The sequence below is a fragment of the Diorhabda sublineata genome, chromosome 1, assembly GCF_026230105.1.
Source record: "Diorhabda sublineata isolate icDioSubl1.1 chromosome 1, icDioSubl1.1, whole genome shotgun sequence".
Taxonomy (NCBI): Eukaryota; Metazoa; Arthropoda; class Insecta; order Coleoptera; family Chrysomelidae; genus Diorhabda; species Diorhabda sublineata.
The window spans coordinates 36,254,250-36,278,672 of NC_079474.1; the positions used below are offsets into that span (position 1 = coordinate 36,254,250).

The window sequence follows — 24,423 nt, forward strand, 5'->3', positions numbered from 1 at the left end:
CAAAGATATAACATGACTGTACATCAAATATAAATATTCCTTTAGTATAAGTACTGGAGAGTTTTAATCCATATCCATAAAAAAAAACACAAATTCATTTGTATTTTTATTGTTTGTTATAAGTAAAACAACTCATATCTCTATACTTGATTATACTCGTTTGATTTCTTTTAAAGTTTCCAACGTAAATGTCATTTTCTTTAGCTGGCATGTAAGCAAAATAGCAATCTCGGAATGTCCAAAAAGGAAACCAATAATCAAATAATATAGGAAAGTATTCACGGGCACTGTTTATTCTCTCATATTTTATTTGACGTCGAAAGTTGAATTCTAATTTTGTAGTCTAAAATAAAAAAGAAAATTCAAAATAAGTGATTAAAGAAAAGATTCTGTTACATCACTTTTTCATCTTTTAAACTGACTGTACGCATCCAAATGGCAGCCCGTAGGTCATAACCATCTATATTAACATATGAGCGATATCAGCTAATTAGATACTTAACTATGGTTGCTATAGTTAAATACGTGTTAAAAACCTCGGATTACGAGAATAACCGTAACCAGAGAACTATTTCTAAGAATTGAATGTTGTTGCATGCATAAAACCTTTGTAATTTCCTTCGTCGCACATGGATACTTTATGGAATTGGAAAATTCTCTATTCTTTTCGAGGAATCCAGATTAATTATTACTTAATAAAAAAATGAAAAAGTGAAGTTTCTACAATCTTTTGGTAATTCAAATATAAATCAAAAAGTTTTTTTTGGAACAATTGAATACCCAGCTTTTATAAAGCGGATCACAGATCACCGCTGGTTGACGTTAGTTCTAATAAATTTTTTGCTGGGGAAAATATGATCAGAAGCAGTCCATTAACTGCATAGTACGAGGATGTATTGATATCTAGTTAGCCTAGACCAGTTCCATGCATAAACAAAATATTGCGTTACCATAGCAACGAACAATAACTTATTAGAAGTTTCTGTGTCAGTCCCCGAAAATATCGATACAGTTCATGACATGATTTTATCAGAACGTCGAATTGGGCTAAAACGGATATCTGAAGCACTGAATATTTCAGACGAACGCGTTCATCATATAGTTCACGTCAATTTGGACATGAGAAAAATTTCTGCAAAGTTGATCCCCAAATGTTTGAATGTTGACCAAAAACGTGCAAGGGTAGAAGCATCGCGTTCGCGATCTGTGCTCGATTTGAAAACAATGTAGACTTAAACCGAATTGTTACTTTAGATGAGACTTGGGTACATTTCTACCACCCAGAAACAAAGCAATAATTGATGGAATGGCGACACTCTGGTTCTCCAGGACCTAAGAAGTTTTGTGTCCAAAAATCTGCTGGAAAAGTTCTTGCTTCAGTTTTTTGGGATTGCCACGGAGTAATCATGATTGATTTTTTGGATAAGGGTAGAACAATAACTGAAAATTACTCTTCGACATTACTGACCACTCTACGGAAAAAAATTACAGAGAAAAGGCGCGGAAAGCTATCCAAAGGTGTTTTGTTTTTACAAGACAATAACTGCATACAAATCTCATGCAAAAAATTCGTGATTTAGGGTTTGAATTACTAGAAAACCACCCTTATTCACCAGATAGGTCTAGAGGCGTTGCAGGTTCGCTGTAATAAATGTATCTAATTAAGAGAATATGTTGAGTAATAAAATATTTTGACATTGAAATTTTGTTTGGTTCTATAGTAGAATTTTTCAATATATCCTCGTATATGGTAATACATTTTTTATTTTTTATATAGAGCCTTTGGGAAAACGAAGCAATCCAAGTAGTTTCGACCATCACCTAGATTGGGAGGGTTGATTATAGGTTATAACAAATATATAAGAAGACATCCTCCTTTGATTAAGTTTCATGTACTTTTCGACTTTTTCAGTAAACGTATTTTTTAATGGAATGTGTACGAGAGTTTCTACTTAAGTTGTGAGATAAACAAATAAAAACAGATATTTCTAATTGGATATGGCTTTATTGTTTTCGAATTCGTCTCCATTAAGATAAATACATTTCTTCGTGTGTTTGAACCAATTGTTGAAGCATTTTTTCCATTTCGATTGAGTTACCTCCAAAACATGTGATTTGAACGCACCAACCGTTTCATCGGGTGTAGAAACAACGTTGACCTCGTAATTTATTTTTGATCGGCAGGAATAAGAAGAAATCATTGAGCGCCGAACAAGGACTGCACGGCGGATGAGCCAACAATTCGATTCTTTGACTGTACAAAAACGTTTTTGTTTGAGCTGAAATGTGAGAACTCGCATTATCGTTGTGAAAAATGCTTCGTCTTCTGCGACTGGTTTCCATGATTTTTTCGAACACTTCTGGCAAACAAATTGCAACTGTACCCTTCACAGATCCATTATTCGACACGACCTTTTTTTGAGTGATTGTCAAATTATGGTATCCAACGCGAACTAATCTTTTTGACAGCCAAATGTTCATGCAATATTATATGTATACGAGTGAAACTAGTGCACAAATATGCCTCAGTCTCACGGTATGTCATATGATGATCTTGTGATATCAGCTTACGCAAAGCAATCGAAGTTTTCTGCCGATTTTGGACGAACTTCTCGAAATTCATCCTGTAGCAAAGATTGAATTTGGAAAACCAACGAAACACGGTGGCTCGAGACGATGGTTCATCACCAAAAGTCGAATCGAGTTGCTCGGCACACTGCTGTTTGTTTAATCCACGTCGAAAGTCATAGAAAATCATCTCACGAAAATTTTACTTAATTCCATTCTTTAACCAAGATGAATGTTTCAATTATTTTTAAACAACTCAAATAGCACTCGAATAACAACACGTTCTGAGTACGTTCACCATTAAAAATGTCTTTATAATGTCAGATTTGACATATTCACATAAATGTTGCAATATCTCAAAACTTAAGTAAGTAAGTAAGTAAGTAGCAACCATCGTATAAGCATCGCGAGTTGTGTGAGAAAAAAATAAAAACTCACTTTTAATCACCTTATTGTAGAGGTGATATCATCGAAGTGGTGAACTAGGGACATTTTATAAAATAAAACCATCATAATTTTATACAGTAATATACCTCCCAAATTTTTGTCGCATGAATTTAGATAGATCCTCTATACTACAGTATTAAGAAAAATGGATTCAAAACTTTTGAAAGTACAAATGGGGCTTACCATATTTCTAATAAATTCAAAATGATTCCAATTTAACTTGTCCAATAATTTTGGCGAAATATTCAACCTTGGGATACTAATTTTTGGGTAACATCGCGATGTATGTGTCAGACATTTTTTTGATACTCCATTGAGACGCCCTGAAACACGAATGTTAGTAACGTGTTTTTATTGTTCAAATGCGTATTCTTGCATTAGTGTGACGTAGAAAGTTAGTGTAGGTCAATGTTGGTTTCCAAAAGAACCAATTTTAGAACGAAGTTAACGACATTCAGATTGATATTCAATCAAAAGAGGTTTGAGGTAAGTGAAACGATAAGAAAATTAGATTTTTCATGGACAACTATAATATAAGTCCATAACATTCAGATTTAAAATAAATTGATTGTAGAATATTTATTTTGTTTCACTGTACATTTTGTAACCAGGAGTATTTGAAAAAGTTGATATGATTCACACAACAATTTTTTTAGATTTATCACAGAATTAAATAGGAAGTAGAGTGTTGTATTCGGAATCCGTATATTTAAAAACAGTTTTAAAATAATCCCAAATTTATATAAATTTTATAATATTAATTTCATAAGCTTGTTCTTCTAAAGTTGAGTTTTATGTATTTTGAGAAAAAAATTGGGAAGTAACCATTCAAGTTACTTACGTCTTTCATGTTGTTTCCAGCTTTTGCCGCATCTAAGGTACATCCACAATTGGAAAATAGGTAATTTATAACACTGCGGTAACTTTGCAAGTGGATACCCATCTAATTCTAGACTTTTCAAGAGTTTCTGATAAATAAAAAGGTTATTTAGTCAATGGATAAAAATTTCATTCTACAAAATTACTATTTAACTGAATGCCGGTTCCAAAGGCTCTTCCCGAAAAAATACAAACTACAGGACACTTTATAGTAAAATATAAATAAACAACATAATAATAAATAATGTGGTTTCTTTCATATAAACCTCACTTTATTAGTTTGTTTCTTAAGATTGAAAAAAAAATTTAAGCACATGAGAAACGGACTTTAGTGTGGGCGATGGTAGGAAGAAGAAAAGAAGAACGATATGTATATATGAAAAGTGTCCATAGAAATCGGTTGAATAAGGGTGCTACCACATTAGAGAGAAAATACGAAATATAATCACTCTAGGTTATATTTTTCAACTCTACATGCTTCAATTCATCTACAATTGCTACATTCATACCATGTTCTTTTCCAACTTTTCTCCTATAAGAGACACTTCTACTTCTCTCTACTCTCCATAGGACAACGTAGAATGTATAAAGTTTGTAATTACTCATTTTACCGATAGTGACGTCAATTCCAAGATCCATTTGATTGACTATTGATATTATATACCTATATTTTATAAATGAATCTTGTTTTTATTTCAATTACAAGCATCGTTACCTTCAATATTTCGATCTGGTCTTTTTTCTTACATGGTATTTTCTTCATTATAAAAAACCTTTTATAATCTGTGTCTTGAAATTCCTCGTTTGTATCGTACTGAATTTCTTCATCCATTTCACAGTTCTCGTAAGCCTCCTCTTCTTCCTCTTCTGCACCACTTTCAGTCAAATTAAAATCATTTTCTTCTTCATTATCCTTATCACAATCAATGTCTTCGTAATGATGATCAACTATTACCTCTTCTATCTCATTTTGACAGCTACTCTATAATAAAAACATATACTCGTATAGTGGAATTTCTATAACCTTAAGTGAAAGATAACAAAAGACAGTTGTAGAAATAGATACAAGTGGAACTTATAATTTGAGCTTTCCAGGAAAGACAGAAAGTTATTTATCACATAAGATTCAGAAAGTAATCAGACTCTTGACAATTTGTTTGAAGTTTTGGAAAATATCCGATAGCTCAACCCAAAAAGGTATCAAAAGCTTTCCACATATCCTAATTACTTTCAACCTTCATATCTTTCAAACATAACCATAGTGTATGTTGAGGATTTTGGGGCTACTACCATATACTAATTCTAATTTCCTGTGAGGTATATTTTTTCCGTTAATCAAAGTTGAATACATCCGTATTTTTTTTAGAAAAATATTTTCTTGTAATACTTACCCGTTTCTCGTTTTCTTTATTCTTTTGACACTCACATTTTCCAGTTGCATCACTCTCCTGGCACCTACAACCATTTTGATTTTCTTGTTGATCATACATAGCAAAAGTGGCTTCTTCACTCTGTTGACATGAGCAACACATACTTTTTAGCGCAGTGCTTTGACAACGACTTGAATCAACATTTTCTTGCACTCGGTTTTGGTGCTTTTTTGGTGATCTATAATTTAATTCTACTTTACAACCTATTTTTGTTTCATACATATTTTCATTCTTCTTTTGACAAGGAGAAATTTCTTGGTTGCCTAGTCTAGGTGGTGCACAAAAACACGCCGTGTAATTAGGAATATCATGATGATCTTCTTCCTCTTCAATATTTTCTTCATAACCTGTATCATCTAAAATTTCTTCTGGATCCGTTCCTTTTGAAGCATCCATACTCTCATCACTTTCATAAATTTCTTCTTGTTGACTTTTTATTTGCTCTTCTGTCGTTTTCAGATAATCCTGATAACTCTGTAGAAATAGAATCGTAGTTTTCATATTTGATATGTCAATTGAGCGCCGTTGAACCCGATTTTTCATAAACTAATATAATATTGATCTTCCTCATATAGATATCTTGAGTAAAATACCTTTATACAGTCGGTGTGTTCACTCTCGTAATTGTCAAAAAGTTTCTCACAGGAGCATGGTTTTATCGGTAACGTATGACTGATATTATAAAAATTTTTTTCTTCTTTAACAGCAACTCCAGATATTCCATATTTAATTCGACCTATAATAATTCAATATGATTACAAAGACTATGGATTTGAACTAATGGCCATTTCAACACTACGTCAAGTTATTATTAAGAATGGTTGATTTTAATCCTCCTACCATAAACAAAGGACCTTGTATTAGGCAGGGTTATGGAAAATGAAGGATTTTGTGAAAATATTTCGGTATAATAGCCGAAAAAGTTGTTCCGTTGATTGACGACAAGGGTGTATTGTCACTGGATGCAACCTTTAATAAGAAGAGAAAACCTTCCGAAATTTCCACAGAACTAGGAATAGAGGAAGTAGATTACGCGCTAAACCACGCCGCAAAGGGTTATGATAAAATAATGTAGGAAATTCATAAACAGATTATTTTAACATGAGTCAAAAAATAAAATTTGTCAAAGTTACGACGTCATAAGTATTTTTTTTAATAAACATTATTTGATAGTTGGTTTTTCTGTATTATAAAAAAGTAATTTTAGTGGGTACCACATAAGAAATAAAAAACAATAAAATTAATAAAAATCGAAATGAACGGATTTTAGTGGGACAAATTTCAAGTGAATTGGGAAATCTATTAAAGCAAAATTATTTATTTCTACGTTCTACGAGCCGTTTCATGTCTAAGTCGTTACTTTAAATCTACTAAATTGTCTGGACGGTTAACGTAGACCCAAATTTTAAATGTCCCCTCAGAAAAAAAAAGTGGTAAGATCAGATGACCTAGTAGCCACTCCATTGATCCACGTCTTCCAATTCACCTTCCTTCACACTGGTTATCCAGAAACCTTTAAACATTAAGACCATAATGTGGTAGTGCACTATCATGCTGGAACCAAACACTGGGATACAAGTTTTCCCTATGATTTGGATCTGGAAATGCTGCAAAGTAGCAAAAGAAATAAGGACAAATAAATCTTCTCCTACCCAAACGTCAATTTATTTAGAGCGCTGAGTGTATTTTCTCTTAATCCAATGGGAATTTTGAAGCCCAGTAGCGACAATTGTGTCGATTTATGTACCACTTCTACAAAACGTTGCCTCGTCAAAAATACTACACTAATAAGAAAAGTTGAATATTTCTCAAAATTCCAAGTGTCTGTCCGGATCATCTCTTGGTAATTTTTAAACAAGTTGTACTTTATATAGGAGCAGTTTTTCTTCAAAAATTTCATTACCAACGAATGACTAGCCTTTCCTTGTAAGGCAATTTCTATTGTAGTTGTGTTAGGGTTGTCTTCTAATGACAGCAAAATAACTAACTTTGCATCGTCGCTTATTTCTCATCTTTCAGATTTTGTAGCATTCCTCACGGTTCCTGTTTTTTGTTTTATTAAAATTTGCAACACTCACGGCGCTTTTAGCAATTGGAGGTCTTTCAAAATGTGCTTCGTTGAATGCTTCTTTATGACTTCGAAGTCTATTGCCGTAACCTACCACCATTACAATTTCTATCCTTTCTCATTAGATTGAAAAAGATATAATTATGAAATTGATATGATGCTAATTGCAAGAATAACAATGACAACATGATAATGATAACAGTTGATTTATCAAAAAAATGTTTTACGAAACTTTGACTCTTAATTTATTTAATTATGTAGTTGTCTTTTCTCAAATTCAAAATCAAGTTTATTATATTTTCCATTACTTCTTTTATGTTATGTGTTTTGTTTTATGAATTTTGCGCATTCTTTTTTTATCATATCTCTGTATACATAATAAGTGGGCTTATTTTAGGATAAGAAATATGTATTAGGGATAAGTAAAGACCTTGTATAACAAATACACAAAAAATTATATTGCCAATAGATTGTTACTATTAGTAAACTTACCCATATTAGGAATCTGAGGCATGCGTTTTTTAGCCTCTTCCTCAGCTTTGTTATGATCTTCAAGACAAGTACAAGTTATTGGTTGTGTAACTCCTTGAATATTATAAACTGGACCGGACTGACCCATTGCAACGCCCCCAATGGAATACTTATTTTCTCGCGTTTTCATTTGAAGTCTTGCTTTAGTCCTTTGTCTATATTCCTAAATTAGAAACGTTAACAAAAATTAAATTTCATGAATACTCTTAACTACCTCCAGTTTCTTGATTTTGTCTTTAAAGTTATGAAGACAATTACATCTCTCTTGACGAACTCCGCTAATATTAATGATATTTTCAAGTTCGCCTTCATTATTCATTATACTAGAAACCCCAGATACAACGTACGTCGCGTTTCTAGGTCGAGTATTTTCTAAACAATCTGGACAAGTACATTGTTCGTCCATGAAGTCTTTCAGACCTTTGCTACACGTACATTTAGCCGTTTCCCAAGGCATAATGATACTCTGTTTTTCTTCTACTTCTTCATCTTCGTCTTCTAAAATATAGAGCCTTATAACAAAAATATACTCACCGAAGAAAGTTTTCATTTCTGGGTGACAAAATATTCATTAATCTATACCCGATAATTAGACTACATACGTGAACAAAAACTGACGTTTCTACTGCTGTGAAAAGAACATAAGAAGGGGGAGAAAATTACACTATTTACTGCTACCACTACATCAACAATAATTACACTGTCTGACGCGCTATCTTTAATAACTAAATTATTGTCTTCAGAGACCTAAGATCAAACTATTTGGTCAGTATGATTATCACTAACGGTTCCAAAAATTACAAATTAGATTAAATCACAAAGAATTCTGACAATCAAGTGCAAAATGAAATGATGACTGATAAGATCAATCTGCATACAATAGATAATATCTATTCCTCAAAAGTGAAAAAAGATGTGAACAGACCAACTTTTGGCGAGCCTAGGATTTGATTTAGATATGAAGGATTTGTAAATATACTGAGAGACACCCTTTGCTAGTGCTAGCCTGGTTATGTATACCACAATTTTTCGAACACTCCCAGAGTATTGAAAAATGCTTTTACTGGAGAATCATCGCCTTGGTATAGTGGGAGGCTATTCTGCTAGCTAACTAAGTTAACCCAGTCCATACAACATCTAAATGAAGGAATTCAACGTACCACCTGTTGCTAAGCAGGTAATGGCAATCCACCTACAATATAGTGAATAGATAGGCTTTTAGCATGGATGTTAAGGCCCGTCGTTAATAATAGGTTTTTTCTAGAGAGAGATTAGATCTCCACTTTCGATTTTTGTCAATCCTAATATGCCGCTGCCAGGAAAAATTATGTGTTTATATGTAAATTAGTAGTTCTGCAGTATTTGTATACTAAAATTCCAAAGTAACTTTATTTAAGCATAGGTACAAAATTGACTTATCATTGCTAAGATCCGTCCGCGTAGGTTTTGTTTAAAGGAGATAAAGCATACAAAATGTGGAAATGAAGAAACATGAATAAAAGAGAGTTAAGTATAACAAATCTGAACAGGATAGCTTTAACGGGATCCTAATTGTTCAAATTTATTTGAATGTTGACACTTTAAAGTAGTACTAGTATAAAATACACTGATGACAAAAGCGTCTCTGTTTAATCGATGTGTTGTTTACAGCTAGTGCAGGGAGCTGCATATCTCTAGGAGAAGCACTCACTGTTTTTCAGGCAAAGTTACTAGCAATAACATATGTTCTTGGAAGTGTTTAATTAGAAGCCTCGCACATTTACATTCTCTCCAATATTCAAAAGGCCTTAAAGGACCTAAAGGCTATTGAGTACTCATCCAAGATAACCTGAGAGTGTAAGCACACTCGAAAAGCACTAGCTAATCAGAAGATTCTTAAACATACCAGCTAAAAAGTCTAAGGAAGACAGTAAATGACCCGTTAAATATCACCTTAAGACGATAGTCATGATAGAGGAGGACAACTGCAGATTCTGCGTACAAACCACAGAGACAGAAAAGCATCTAATCTACGAATGTCTTGTAAGGCTTAGATAACTTTAGGGAATAGTGCTAATACTTTGGGAAGTGGGACAAAATAGCCTCCTTCAAAGGAGTTTACTTATTTTGGAAGTAGTACAATGAGATGCAGTGTCATGCACAAATTATCTAGTAAGGTATAAACGTAGATCGACTATTGATGATTCTTGTTTCCATATTTTGTATTATGCATTTTACAAACTCTTCCAAATAATAGTATATTTCAGGCTGAATGTACAAAGAAGTAAAAAAGAGTTTTCCTGAAAGGTGAAAAGTTTAAAAATTAAAAATCAATTACTTTTAACAAAATCATCCATAAAGCACTTCTCAGAAAGTCCTCCTTTCGGCAAATTACACGTGCAAACGTCTTTTTTTGCTGATTCCTCTTTTTGATCAACAATCTGATCTGCTATATTTTGATTGGTAAATTTAGAATTTATTATATATGCAGGTCCTGATTTGGTAAAGGCCACGCCACCAATAGTGAATTTCTCTGCATTGCAACTCATTTTATTACCTACAAATAATAATAAAATTTATGATTTAATATGGACCCATCATGTTAAGAACAAAATAAGATAATAAACTATTGATGGATGGAAGATGGAAGAGAGCTGTCGTGAAATGCAAGAATTGAACAATAAACATGATTATTTTAATCTACTTAAAGAACTGAAGGAATTAATTGGAACTACAATAAAAAAGATATCAATGATCACAAGGAACACCGAAGGAGAGATCCAGTTGACAGAAGATGACAAAAAACGGACTTGAGAAGATTACATCAAGCGCCTATTTGCAGCAGAACGAGATGATGCGGGAGAAAAAAGCGGATATACGAAAGAGCTACGTATTCTTAAGTCCGAAGTAGAGCATGCAATAAAAATCTCGAAAACCAGAAAAACAGCCGGACCTGACAACATTCCAATAGAATGCTTGAAGGCTTTGGACGATAGGAACTTAACCTATCTTACAAAATTATTCAACAAAATCTCTGAAACAGAGGAAGTTCCAAAAGACTGGCTTAAATCAGTAATCATTCCATTGCCTAAAAAGAACAAAGTCCTGTGACGAATATCGGAGATCAGTTTGATTAGCCACACATTAAAAGTACTGAAAATAATCCAGCAGAGAATATATCGAAAATGTGAAGAACAACTAGATGAAACGCAGTTTGGCTTTAGAGAAGGGTTAGGAACTAGAGCATTATTCGCTATCACAGTACTACTATAGTGTAGTGCAGAGAATACAACAAAAATGTATATGTCTGTTTCATTGATTTCCAGAAGGCCTTTGATAAAGTCCAACAAGATAAATTTATAGAGAATTTAACAACTATTAACTTAGATCCAAACAATATACGATTAATCAAAATATCCATTACAATCAAACGGTAGTAGAGCTTGTTAAGGACATGGAGACCGACGAAATCGAAATTCAAAAGGGAGTTCGCCAAGGCTGCATTCTTTCTCCACAAATATTTAGTCTATATTCTCAGTTTGTATTTCAGAAAGTGCTGTAGGAAAGACATGAGAATGTGAAAATGTTGGACTCACTATAAATATTGAAAAAACTAAATTCATGGTTATGAGTAGAAACCAAAAAATCAATATTAACCCTATTCTCATACTGAATGGAAAACAAATAAAATTCAAACATACAAGTATCTTGGTTCAATCATAAACGCTCAAATGAATCCAGATGAAGAAATCAAAATCAGAATTGAAATGACTCGAAAGGCATTTGTCAAGTACTACTCAATGTTTGCAAACAGAAATCTAAACCTCCACGTTAGAATAAGATTCATGGAATGTTTTGTGTGGTCGGTACTACGATACGGAATGGAAACTTGGACTTTGAAAGCTCAAATGATTATAAAACAGACATAATTACCAACGATGAAGTACTAAGACGCATCGGTCGCAAAAGAAAGCTGTTGACAATTATTAAGATAAGAAAAACATCTCACATAGGACAACTCTTACGCAACGACAAATACCTACTGCTACAGAATATAATGCAGGGAAGAGTAGAGGGAAAGAAAGGCATCGGCAGGAAGAAGAAATCCTGGCTCCGTAACATAAGAGAATGAACAAAGAATTGTTACATGTTGCGAGGGACATAGACGCATTTAAAAAAGTGGTCGCCAACCTACGGCATGAGAAGAAGAAGAAGATACCTCTACAAGAATTGAAAACAATTTTAATTATATTCTTTTCAAGGAATAAAATTTGAAATTGGATTGGAAATTTGAATCTTCGCAAATAGAAAAGCCCCTCTAAATGATATTAGTCCTAATAGATATTCTACAACTCTCCTTTTGTTGGGAAGAATAGGAAGAGTAGCAAGTCCATGTAACTTTATGTAGAAAAATATTGGAATTGAGGCTGTTTTATAATTAAGAGAAAAAATTAAAAAAACTTTAATTAAATCTACTATAAGTATCCGAACTTGAACGTTAATTTCTTATATATATTACATTAAATATATAAAAGTTTCGATAAATGCATATTACATTACCTGTCGATACAGCTTCTAGTTGGGTTTTGAACCTTTGCAAACAATCACATTCTTTTTCTTTGAATATTCCTTGAATAATGGGAACAGCGTTTCCCTCATATTCTACCATACCGCCTACTATATTATTGCTGCTTTCTTTTTGCAGAAATTGACATCTTTTACAAGAATATTTTAAGTAGTTCTTCGCGTATTCTTTACATATACATTTGTTCCTCGTATCCCTATTACATTCGCATTTGAAGAAATCCGTACAACCTATAAACCTTTTAATTATTTAAAGAACAAATAAAGATAATGAAATGTTTTGGTTTTACTATAATTTTTTCTAGATTCTTTTAACGAAATAAAATGACATGTATGTTATTTGTTTGTTCTAAATCTAAATCTATTATACAGAGATAGTCTCAGCTATTTAGCTAGTTTTTTCGAAACCCTGTAGAAGAACGTTTTCTTCAATTGAGCCCAACGAAGAAAATCTGGGGATTTGGGAAGCCTACATGGAAAACTCAATTATTAAAAGTATATTTGGAATAATATTTTACTTCACATTTGAATGAATGAAATGAAATTCATTTTGATTTTAGATAATCATTTCACTGAACTCCATTTTTTTTATATTGTCCTCCCTTTAACTCCAAGCCCTTACACTAGCCGCTCCAACGCTTCGACGAAGTTCAATAGGCAGTATTATTATAATAACGGTTTGGGGTTTTTAAAAATTTGCAATAAAAGTCATTGTCTGATTTTAATCTTCTGCTTTAATTACCAAACAAGATACTCATCTAAGAGAAGCAAATTGAAGTGAGTCAGGTAGTGTAGTCACACGCTTCGTATTCGAGCTTCGTCTCAATTAGTTCTCTTTAACTCGGGTGCAAAAACTAACAATGGTTAGAAGTGAGAGAGGTCTCACGAAGCAAAGTTTTGTATACACAAAAACAAATCCTCGCTCACACATACCCCTTTTAATTTGGTAAGAGTTAAGCTTATTACCTATAATTAATCGCGAAATAAAAAAATTACACTGGTAGATGGTAATTAAGTTAGTTAATGAGTTCAAATATCGTATATCAAAATTAAATACTGATTTACTATATTTTCAAATCGTAGATACGTCAAAATTACCATACATTCCGAATCTGTAGATTCTTTATCCAAACAGGTACATCTCGGCAAAATTTCAACAGCACATAGAGGTGGTAAATCTACTTTTCTTATAGCTCCCGGTCTGTTTATAAAATCCATACAACGGATTTTTATTGAGGGACGCAATAAGCATTTCCAGGATTTGTGTGGTAACTTATTGTACATTTTCTCTGCTTCTTGCATCTCTTTTATGAATTCTTGCTCAACTGTAAGTATAAATGAAACATCAACTTCATCTTCTATTGGGCATGTGTTAAGTAAATGCCGCCGGTTATTGAAAAATTAAATTCAATATTTTCTATCCAAAAATTTTATATATAGAAAAAGAAATTAAATAAAATAATTATATCACTTTTTTATAAAATTTATAGGTAGATAGATAGATAATAATATTCATAATTATTTATTTTTTCTCCTACCTATATTGTGAACAACGCATTTTAACACTGTTTTGAAGAACATAGTAACAATTACTAAAAATGTATCGATTATCATACTTTAGTGGTAATAATTGATGTCATATCGAATTTATTTACTTAAAAAAAACATCAACAATGATTTATAAAAACTGAGTAATAGTAAGTGATTTCTGATTCTTTTATATTCATTTGTCACTTAGATAAATCAATAATTTCTCTCAATTTATGATAACAATCAATATTTCATAAATACGCACGGCACTCATACCAAAATAAGAAATGAAAAATAATGTTTACTTCACGTATAAAAACTCGGTAAACATCTAACAATCTAATCAGTTCACGTGAACTAATCATCTCCATCTGTTTACCAATGAAAACATCGAATCGTAAATATAAATGCACTTCTATTGGCCTACGAAATATTCTGCTAGAAAGTCTGCTATAAGCATTGGCGTGGCTTGGTGAGATTAATTTAATTCATAAATTTCTTTAAATAAACAGAAATATAGCGTTCTTTAAACCATGAGCGAATGAAGACAATAAAATTGCACAGTGTGGTGAAAACAAAGACAGGTATGAATTTAATAATAAAGATTTAGATATATAAACAGAGCAAGTTATTTTAAATATATTTAGCAATCTGATAACGCAATCATAATAAGAATTGCTGAATTAACTAAATGAATGAGTGAATAACTTTTCCATTTATCGAGTATTCACGAAAGGGGTTGCTGTGGATCAATCACAGAACCGAAAAAAAATGTAAAGAAAAAATTTATAGTTTATATAAGGAAAACTGGATTGCGACATTAGAAGTAATTCAGCAAAAAGTTGCAGATTATCCAGAATACAATTATACCAGTTTAGAAACATTGCGTCAAGTTTTGTCAGCATATGGTTTTAAACACAAAAAACTGAATAAACGCATGGCAATCACCGAATCGTCAAAGATCATTCGAGGGCGTGTCATAAAAAAGACTACCAAAGTTCTAATAGATACATAATTTATCTGATTGAAACATGGTTTGACAATCAATTTCGGTTGGGTTAACAATAGTAAAAATTACTATTTGAATGGGCAATGTTCTAAAGAGAAACGCAATTAAAAACTATGCAACTGATTATCATGAAGATGTGACAGCGCAATTATTTGAAAAGTGGTGTAATCAACAGCTTTTACCTAACATTCCACCACAGTCAGTAATCGTTATGGACAACGCATCCTACCACTCGCGGCAACTCCTTGAGATACTAAATAGTAGTAGTAATAAAGCTCAAATGTTAGCATTTATGTCCGAAAAAAATATTCCTATTCATGTAATCAGTCTCCAGAACTGAGTTCAGATGTTTTAGAATTCGTAAAGAAAGAGATAGAGCTTTGAAAAAACTGTGTTGAAAATGTTATCAAAGAAGAAGATGAGTATGTGGTATTATCCTCTTTACAACCTTTCATAATTCAATCAAATGATGACTCTATCTCAGACGATTCTGACTACCATTATTATTTATAAAGATACTTTGGAATTGAAATGTTTTTTTTTGCTTTGTTTTATTTGCAAAAATTTAATTTCCTTTATGGTTTTTGTTTTGAAATTTCGTTTTCCAGAAAAAACACGAATGGGATACAAAAAGCGCTCAATTCACGTCTGGTATCCTGTTTAAGCCAAACTCCCTTACAGGCAGGTACATTTTACTTGTCTATTTACTTTTTATAATTTAATATTCAGTTGTAGTAAGCTAGCGAGGTATAATAATGATTTTTTTCCAAGTTCCAAGTGAGACTATAATTAAGTGCATCTGTCTAAACAACGGCGTATAATGCCGTCCAATTTATAATGATTCGATTGCCTTTTAATGAATACTTTCTCGCATAAGATATTCATATTATTAAAAGTATTCATAAAAATAATAAATTTATATATATATATATATATATATATATATATATATATATATATATATATATATATACGCCTATGGTAGATCAAACAAAATTGTCGACAAAGGTTTTTATATAAGTTATAATAAACTGCAATTAATATTGGAAGAACTATATAGAGATCGGTCAAAGCTGTCCATAATTTCATTCGAAAAGTGTGGAACTAAACTAATGAGAATCCAAGAACAAATTCTGTGGTAAGGAGAAAAAAGAGAATTTCCTCATAGTATAAAGTCTAAATAACTATTATAGTGTAATATTTCAAAAGTTACCGGCTTATGTTACTTATGAAGTGTTGTAATAACCTTCGATATATAAAAAATACCCGCTGGAAACTAATTTAAAAGAATTTGACCGAGACTTAAATAAAAATATTCCCGCAGAACATCATCTCGAACTGTCAGATTATATCCTTGTCAGACTGGACCATGTTTGATTTGCGTGGCAATTTGGAATTTTTGTAGTAATAGATATTATAATATTCTGATGGATAAACTTACTTTATCCCGAAGTATTTCTACCTTTTCATGTGTAACGCATAGATGTATAAAGCCATATTTATAGTAAATTGAGCTATAAAATGGGAATGGTTGCGACAAAATTGCATATTATTAATATGTCTCTGACATTCCCATGAGCAGTCTAATTTGCATTGTCGTAAACTTACTAAAAAACTTCTAACGATAATTCTTGTACTTACTCGGATCATTAATTTCAGAAATATCTATTTGAATCACGCTTTCACTGTTTCTCATTTCTTCTCTCTAATTAAAATTTGAAAGTAAGAATCAAATAGAGTTAATTCTAAAGATATAGAGAGAGCGAGGTATGGCAGCTTGTTCAAGTGGGTCCAAACTACTGATAAAGAGAGAGAGAGATAATGTGTGGTAAAGCGATGTTCTTTCTCTCTCTTCCAATAGTATAATTCCACTACTCGTCACTGTCTCTATCTTCAATAACTCTTTGATAAAATTAAATGAAATTCAATATGATTGTCAGTAACGAAATCAACAAATGTAGAATAAATGTCTATTAGCATCGAAAAGAGCATGAACATTATTGAAAGACTTGTGTACAAGGAGTCTTTATTTTTATAGCATTTCCCTACATTATTTTCCATATAATCAATCTCGCCGAAAAAAACAAAAACATTTTTATTGGTTCTTATATTTTTCTTCGATACCTATTCACTTTTCTTATAGTTCAAATTACCTTGAACCCTCATTTAACGATTGGAGATCTCAGTTCATAAATCATTGATTAATACTGATCAAAAGCTCGTAAATTCAATGGAATATTTTTAGATCCTCAAATGAAATCTAAATGAATTATCCGAATATGTGTCACAGTAGATAAAACTTAGGTACACCACTATAATTTAGAAACAAGAATACAATCGAAGCAATGGACTCCATCCGAGGAAAATACTCCTGAGAAACCAAAAAACCGTTTTTTCGGCCAATAAGGTTATGACCACAGTTCTTTGAGATTCCTTTATTGATTATGAGAAACATATGCACGTTTTAATGCTGAATAAAAAAACGCAGAGTTGCAGAAAATTTAGAAACTGCGTTACGATTTATTGCCTCATTCACTATATCACCTGATCTGGCTCAGTGCGGTTACTTTCTGCTCCCAAACTTTGGCTTGGCGGAAAGCGATTACAGACAAATGAAGAAATGCATGCCTTAGTAAATATTAAATTTTTCAGTTTTATAGAGATTATGAAAATTGGTTACTGACAATCTTTTTGAATTTGATGTGTAGCACTTTTTGTTTTACTTACCAACTCGTCCAAATAACTGAAATATTCACTTTTTGGATATTGAACATACGTATTCTCGTATTTTCCACTAAATTTAGGTGGATCGGGCTTAAAAGTATAAGGAATTAAATATGGTGACTCGTATTCTACTTTACGTGGTCGAGAGGTCGCACAGTAATTTTTCTTCGGGTGTTTTACTCCTTTGCACTGGAGACTTTTACAAGCACTCGATTCTTTTCGGGGAGGTGACGGCATTCTTATGTGGCATTCTCGCAAAGTTTCTTCAATAGTTAAATGAACCACAGCTGATAAAAGCAATCTAAAACGATTAGGAGCTTTTTTCTACACAAAATAAGTTTTTTCTTATGTCAAATAAAAAACATTCACTAATTAAAGGTCCTTGCGCCTCTCTACTACTGAAAATGTTTCACCAATTTTTAAGTGTGTATTCGATTTCAAATTTTGTTGATCCACTAAATTGAAAAATATAATTTGGTACGTGTGAATGCACTTTTATAATTAAATGCGTTGGTTGAAATATGAGAGTTACTACAGTCGAGCGTCCATAAGTTGAACCGCCATAGGATGCATAGAAATTTCGAGTCATCGAGACTTCAAGGTTCAAACTCCCTCTTTCGAAGAGTTAAGATATTAATAGCCGGTTCAGAGTTCCACCCTAACAGGAACTAAAGGTTTGTTTAGATTAAAGGACCCTTTAACTTGGAAGTTGAAGTCAAGTGGTTCCATAATCGATTTGTAACGGTCCCTCAAGTAACTTCAAGACTTTAAAAGGATGTTGACAATACTCTATCCTTTCCCAATGTATGTCGTTTTTAATTGTTAGTATTTAAGGTCTTACAGGATTGATCCACAATCTTATTTATACGACGTTCCTTGTTCTTAGAATAGATTTATTATACAGAGTGAGTTTTATGTATGGAACGCCTCAATTATCTCGGTAACGACTTGTACGATTTTTATAAATTTTTGTGTACGAATAATGAACTTTGTTATTTCAAATGGATCACACTGTAGATTTTTAACTTTATAATGGAGTTTCAATAAATACGCCAGAATACAACACACCCTTACCTGTCATTAATAGAATAATTAGTCCTTTTAGGATTAGAAACTTGATATAAGATAAGCAAGAATTCCACGTCATTTCCACAACAATAGTCTAGAGCCATTTTTAAAGCTTTATTTTTGGGGGGGAAATATATACCCAATTCCACCATGTTTTCTTTTACGTTTTGGATAGTTTTCCTTTTGAGATCTTTCAATATACATTCCTGTAATCGATCAACGGTTCTTTTTTGTGTTGGAGATAATTCTTGAAACCACACAGGACCAGCCCAAGATGTAATTAACCGATGCATATATCGATCTAAAAAATTTCATAATACTATCCTAACGAAAACTTTCTATCACAAAACAAAATATTCAGTTTTATATAAACATTGTTAGTTTGCTACTAACATTCATCAGCACCCCCAGCGTTGCTCTTTTTGAGGTATTCCGCAAATTTCGCTTTATTTTTCAATTGCCTCTTTTCAATTTTTTCTTTTTCTATTTCATCTAAAAATTTCCACACCGGAGGTCTACCGCTAAAGTACGTGCTTCCATATTTGGGCTTATCCGAAAAATAGCCCGGGGGAGCTGGTACATAATCTGCTCTAATTCTTGAAGCTCTGATTTTTGTATCGCCTACTTGCCATCTAAAATTATAATTTATTTGCGTTTAAAATATGAATAATATTAAATAACGGTAACACTAGTTAATAGTACATCTGTTTCTGAAGAAATTTTAGCTGTTGCTAACTACATAATATGATAAGCTACTTTTAAAAGTATATATTATTAGAATATTTTTATTAGCTCTAATTTCTTATTTTCACTTTTAAAAGATCTAGAACTTTTAAAAAACTTTGATTGAATGATCTTTTCTGATGTGTAAACTTTGGAAAATGACGTATTGTTTCCCAGAAACCTTGGTAGTGCTCGGCCATGACGCGTAAGTCCTCTTGTATACGCTCTTCGTGCTTAGATTAAATCTCCTAAATTTTGCCTGTCCAAATGACCATGGAGAAAGTGGAGTTTTATGCTCATATTGCACCCCATATTTTTTAATTGTAGCAGAAGGTCAGAAAACTCTGCATCGCAAAGACAAAAGTTGTCCCAGCTTAGCTCTAACTCAATGAAAGAATTTCTATATTACGTGTTTTTCGTAAGTTGTCTAATTTGAGAGACATCAAAAATACCAGTTAGCTAAGAAACTTGTTAGCAAATAAAAAAAAGCAGTTCCCGTCTTTATCTAGGTATTTAACAAACGTTTCCATGATACTCAGTTTTATATGTAATGGTAAAAGGATCATTTTGTTATGAGCTCAGTGGTGCATTTACCAGCAGGCTGTAGCCTAGGGCAGCAGCTTTGAAGGGACGGCAAATTTTGTACAAAATTTGTTTATTTCGACTTATATAATAAAAAATATTGTTCAAACGGAGATGAGTTTTGAAAATTTTACACAAAAGGTGATTTAATAAAAAAGATACTATTATATGCAGTATACTAAACACTTAAACGTCTCTATATTGTCTCTAAATGTGAAATATGGTATCGAATTTCAGAAGCAAAAGATGAATAGCCTACTCACTGCATGAGCTACTAATGAATTGAAGACTATATTTTCTTCCTACCCAATGGTCTATTGCCCCAAAGACATATGAAACACGAAAACTTATTGCAGCCACTTTGTTAACTGAGAAGAATATTCATTTCAAATCAACACAAATTTGCCACTTATGGTCTTTGTTTTTTTTGTTCAAGACTAGCGAAATTCTATAATATCCTTCCATTAACTTTGTACTCCGGACAATAGGTACCCTAACGTATTTATTTCCATTATGAAATAGAATACATTGTAGGCTATTTTTTCATCTTTCAATGTCGGTTATTTGGTTCGTATTGTTTCAACTCCTTTTTTATCAACAAGTTTTTGATATCGGAACAAAAGGTTTTCTTCGAAAACTGCAAATCAGAAGCTTATTTAGAAAAATTTAAATCTGTTACCAGATTATCTGACTCATTTTAGGAAAAGTATTTATGATGAACATCAATATCTACTGAATATTCTACGGGTTCAGATAAATTTTTAGGCACTAAAGAGTCAGGTGAGCGCTGCACTTGACGTTGAGCATAACTTGGAGTTGGACATTGCCATTTACCTCGATTTTTAGAAATCAAATTTCGTGGTTCTCGCCAATTAGTCGGTGTTTCTAATTTAGGGGCACTCATTTTAGCACTTTTAATATTCTTAAATATTCAATACACGATTTACAATCACAATTGGTAGTCCAAAGCTTCTTATTTTCATCCCAAAATACTCAAAATATCTCGCCAGCTCTGATACAACTTTTCTACAATCTTTGAACACATATTTCCCCTATTTATAGCAAAAATGATCTGGCTTGTTTAAACGACGTCTCTTTAATCTAGTCATGATACAAAAACTTATAATATACTAATCTCACTTAATAATAAATTTTATACGTCTTCGGTTTTCGGTTTTACGCTAAGGCCTTCGATTGTGTTGACAATGAAATTCTGATTAACAAACTAGAGTATTATGGCATCTGAAGTTTTGTTTAAATGATTTGTATCTTACATTGAATGTATAAAACAATTGGTAGTCTACCTCAGGGTCCGGTACTATTTTTGGTATTTATTAATGATCTCACAGATTAATGGTAAATTCACTTCATTCGAGGATGACACCAGTTAACCTAGAGTGGTCCATATATACAGGCTTCACACTCTACCACGGGCAAAGATCTCATTACTATAAAGTCCTGGTCTGACGCGAACGGAACACTGATAAAACCTTAGTTTTATTTTTTTCTACCTCTAAACCTTAATAATGACTTAATACGATTCTCAAATTCGATCAAATTTCTTGGCCTACATATTGACTGAGCCCCTTCAATGGTCTGTACATGTAGAGACCTTGGCAAAAAAATTATCCTCTGCTTGTTATGTCATTAAATCGGTGTCTAAATAGCTCGATTCGAGTCTTGTAGTTTGCAATCTCGAATCTAGCTTCCAATTATAGAGGTATTCGTTATATTTATGGTTTAAGTACTAGAACGCATTGAGAATTCTTTTAATTTTAGTATCCGTGTGTTTAATTGGAAAACACTTTCACAACTCAACTGAGAGACACATTCATAGCTACCCTACTAGAAGAGGGAATTTGGACATTTACTTAACTATTCCCACTTCTGATCTGGTAAAAAATTCTTCAGTGTCAAAAAATTATTTAATCAGCTACCTTCAGATTTAAAAACGCCAAATATATTTAATGAGTTCCAAAGATTGACAAAGGAATTTCTACTTGAAATACCCTATTATTCTGTGGCAGAATTGTACAATTTACCATAAACTCAATAGATTGGCATAATTCAATTTAATATGAAGTAAGATATATGTATTATCATTATTATTAGTAAGCCAAATTGTTATTTTATATTATCTAATATAAATTTGTGTCGTTTTGACCATAAAATTTTAAAATTTTCTAACGACAATAAAGCTTATCTCTTTCTCTTAACACAGTAAAATACGCCTGCTATCGATTAATATATGCCCTTGAAAGATAAAAAACAAAAACAAAGTACCTCGGCCTAATTCAAAAAATTTTTATGATAGATTTGACAAATACAATATTTAAGTAAACATAATCAACCACAAAATTCGCGGCCACAGACAAAAAGTTAAATTTTGTGAACTAGTGATAATCATCATATAATTAATATTAGATTCAGCGAGGAAATACTCAACAGAAACTGATGAGTGGCTGTTTCTATGGAATCATAAAACAAAGACACTTCTATCAACATTAAACTCTTAAAAATTGTTTCTTAATGATCATGTAATTATTCAGCATCTAGATTCCAAGTTGTAAATGAAATTTTTGTATAAAACAAAATTGTCGAAAAATAAATCTAATAGTTTGACAATCAGAAGAACCTCATGTCTAGTTATCGAGGAATGAAGCTCACGGATGATAACATTACCATTATGGAACTTCCAAAGTAATTTACCAACGCAGAAAAGGAGAAGTTCAATATACACAGGATACGGTGTCAGTACGAGGAAGTCCAATTACTGAGATGTTCCATGAGATACAAAACAAATTTAGATAATTAAAGTACACATAAAATTAATATGTGACTAAAAAATATAACGAATAACTCTTAAATTAACATACTAGTTACAGGAAATGCTTCAGAAAAGATAGTATAATGGTGTAATACTGAGTGATCCATCTAAGAAGCACAAGAAAATAATTCGAGTTTCTATTCACCATGTATCCAAAGTTTTTGAAATGCTTTAAAAATTTTAAACAACAATAAGCCATACTAAAATTTCTTCAGGTTTAAAAAGATATTTGTATTCCTCTATCAATGATGTGTCAATATGATTGACCCTCTATATTTCAAAATTTTATGCTTCTATATTTTAATTTCATTTTTTTTTTCAATAACTTAGTAATTGGGCCTTCTCATACATGTATAAAGACTCTCCCAATCAGTATAACAATATCGGACTCGATAGTATATATACCTCAAGTAGGTTTCAGAGAGATTATAGTCCAAACAAGTATTCTTCTTTGGTCTGAAGCTCTCAAGAGTAACTGGTGGTTTATCTGCATTTGTGGGAAATATTTTTCCAACTTTTATAGGACTAAAATCTTCTAACAAATCATCATAATTAATTTTCTTCTTTTTATTTGGAGCACTGCTAAATTTGATTTTTTTCGCCATGATTCACTATCTTCAATTAAAAGTAATCAACCAATTTAATATGTACATGAAATTTGATACAAAACTACTATTGAAGATTTGACAACTTTAATACTTGACACACATTATATCATTGCACACGACTGTCACAAAAATATTTTCATCGTTTATGTTGATAGGTTGCTATAAATAAACAAATTATAGTGTAGTATTTTTTATAGAGTAACAATCATAGATCGCCTATATTTAGATGGTTCACAACAAAGTCATTTTTTATGACCAAATTGACGCCATCTATTAGTGTAAACTTTAAGTACTATATAACATCCGGCACAAAAGCTGTCAAATTTGAATGTTACTAATGGCGTGCAATTTCATGTTGACGCTCGACGCTGGGTTAGAGCGTCAAATAAGGTCACGCGGTACAATTTTGTCTTGAATGTCAACTTAAATTAATGTAGCGTCAAAACTAAAAATTGTTTAGCTTCCTACATCGGATATTATAACAAAAAACATTAGTTATCAACTGTTTACTAGTGTTCTGAAAAGTGTAATAAACTAGAGGTATTTTATCAATAACTATATATATAATATAATATATATCCAACGTTCAAAATAATTCACCCTGTTAAACTAAAAATTTAAGCAAGAAAGTTTGAAATAAAGTATCTGGTATATTTTTTTACCGTTTTGAAGCTTGACGCTGCATTAATTTAAGGTGGCGCTCCCGTCGACATTATACCACGTGACTTCATTTGACGCTTAAAGTCAGCGTCAATATGAAACTGGACCTTAAATGTTATTTTGCAGTAGTTCTTGGCATTATCTCGTGATAATTGCTGACAATTGTTTTTGTTTCAAATAAGTCTCAAACTTGCAGATTTTTAAGG

General features: G+C 32.0%; 1 protein-coding gene across 1 annotated transcript; it reads right to left on the reverse strand.

Moving 5' to 3' along the window:
- Window positions 1-16: 16 nt before the first annotated feature.
- Window positions 17-23,554, reverse strand: LOC130442443 (uncharacterized). The gene is made up of 16 exons (XM_056776602.1): window positions 23,355-23,554; window positions 19,223-19,449; window positions 18,824-19,118; window positions 17,753-18,050; window positions 16,667-16,730; window positions 13,590-13,811; window positions 12,463-12,717; window positions 10,241-10,459; window positions 8,138-8,421; window positions 7,885-8,086; window positions 5,918-6,060; window positions 5,286-5,798; window positions 4,610-4,876; window positions 3,857-3,983; window positions 3,199-3,338; window positions 17-343 (listed from the first exon to the last, which is right to left on the reverse strand). Exons 1-16 carry the CDS (start codon window positions 23,552-23,554, stop codon window positions 107-109), a joined length of 3,693 nt encoding a protein of 1,230 aa, XP_056632580.1. The 3' UTR covers window positions 17-106.
- Between the last annotated feature and the right edge of the window lie 869 nt (window positions 23,555-24,423).

What these genes read in the sequence shown, in the direction of transcription:
- LOC130442443 (XM_056776602.1), bottom strand. Translation starts at nt 23,554, where the DNA reads ATGGCGAAAAAAATCAAATTTAGCAGTGCTCCAAATAAAAAGAAGAAA. An exon ending in AATTATTCTATTAATGACAG is followed by an intron (nt 18,051 to 18,823) that starts GTAAGGGTGTGT and finishes TAATCGTTTTAG; the next exon opens with ATTGCTTTTATCAGCTGTGG. An exon ending in AACACACCGACTGTATAAAG is followed by an intron (nt 5,799 to 5,917) that starts GTATTTTACTCA and finishes CTATTTCTACAG; the next exon opens with AGTTATCAGGATTATCTGAA.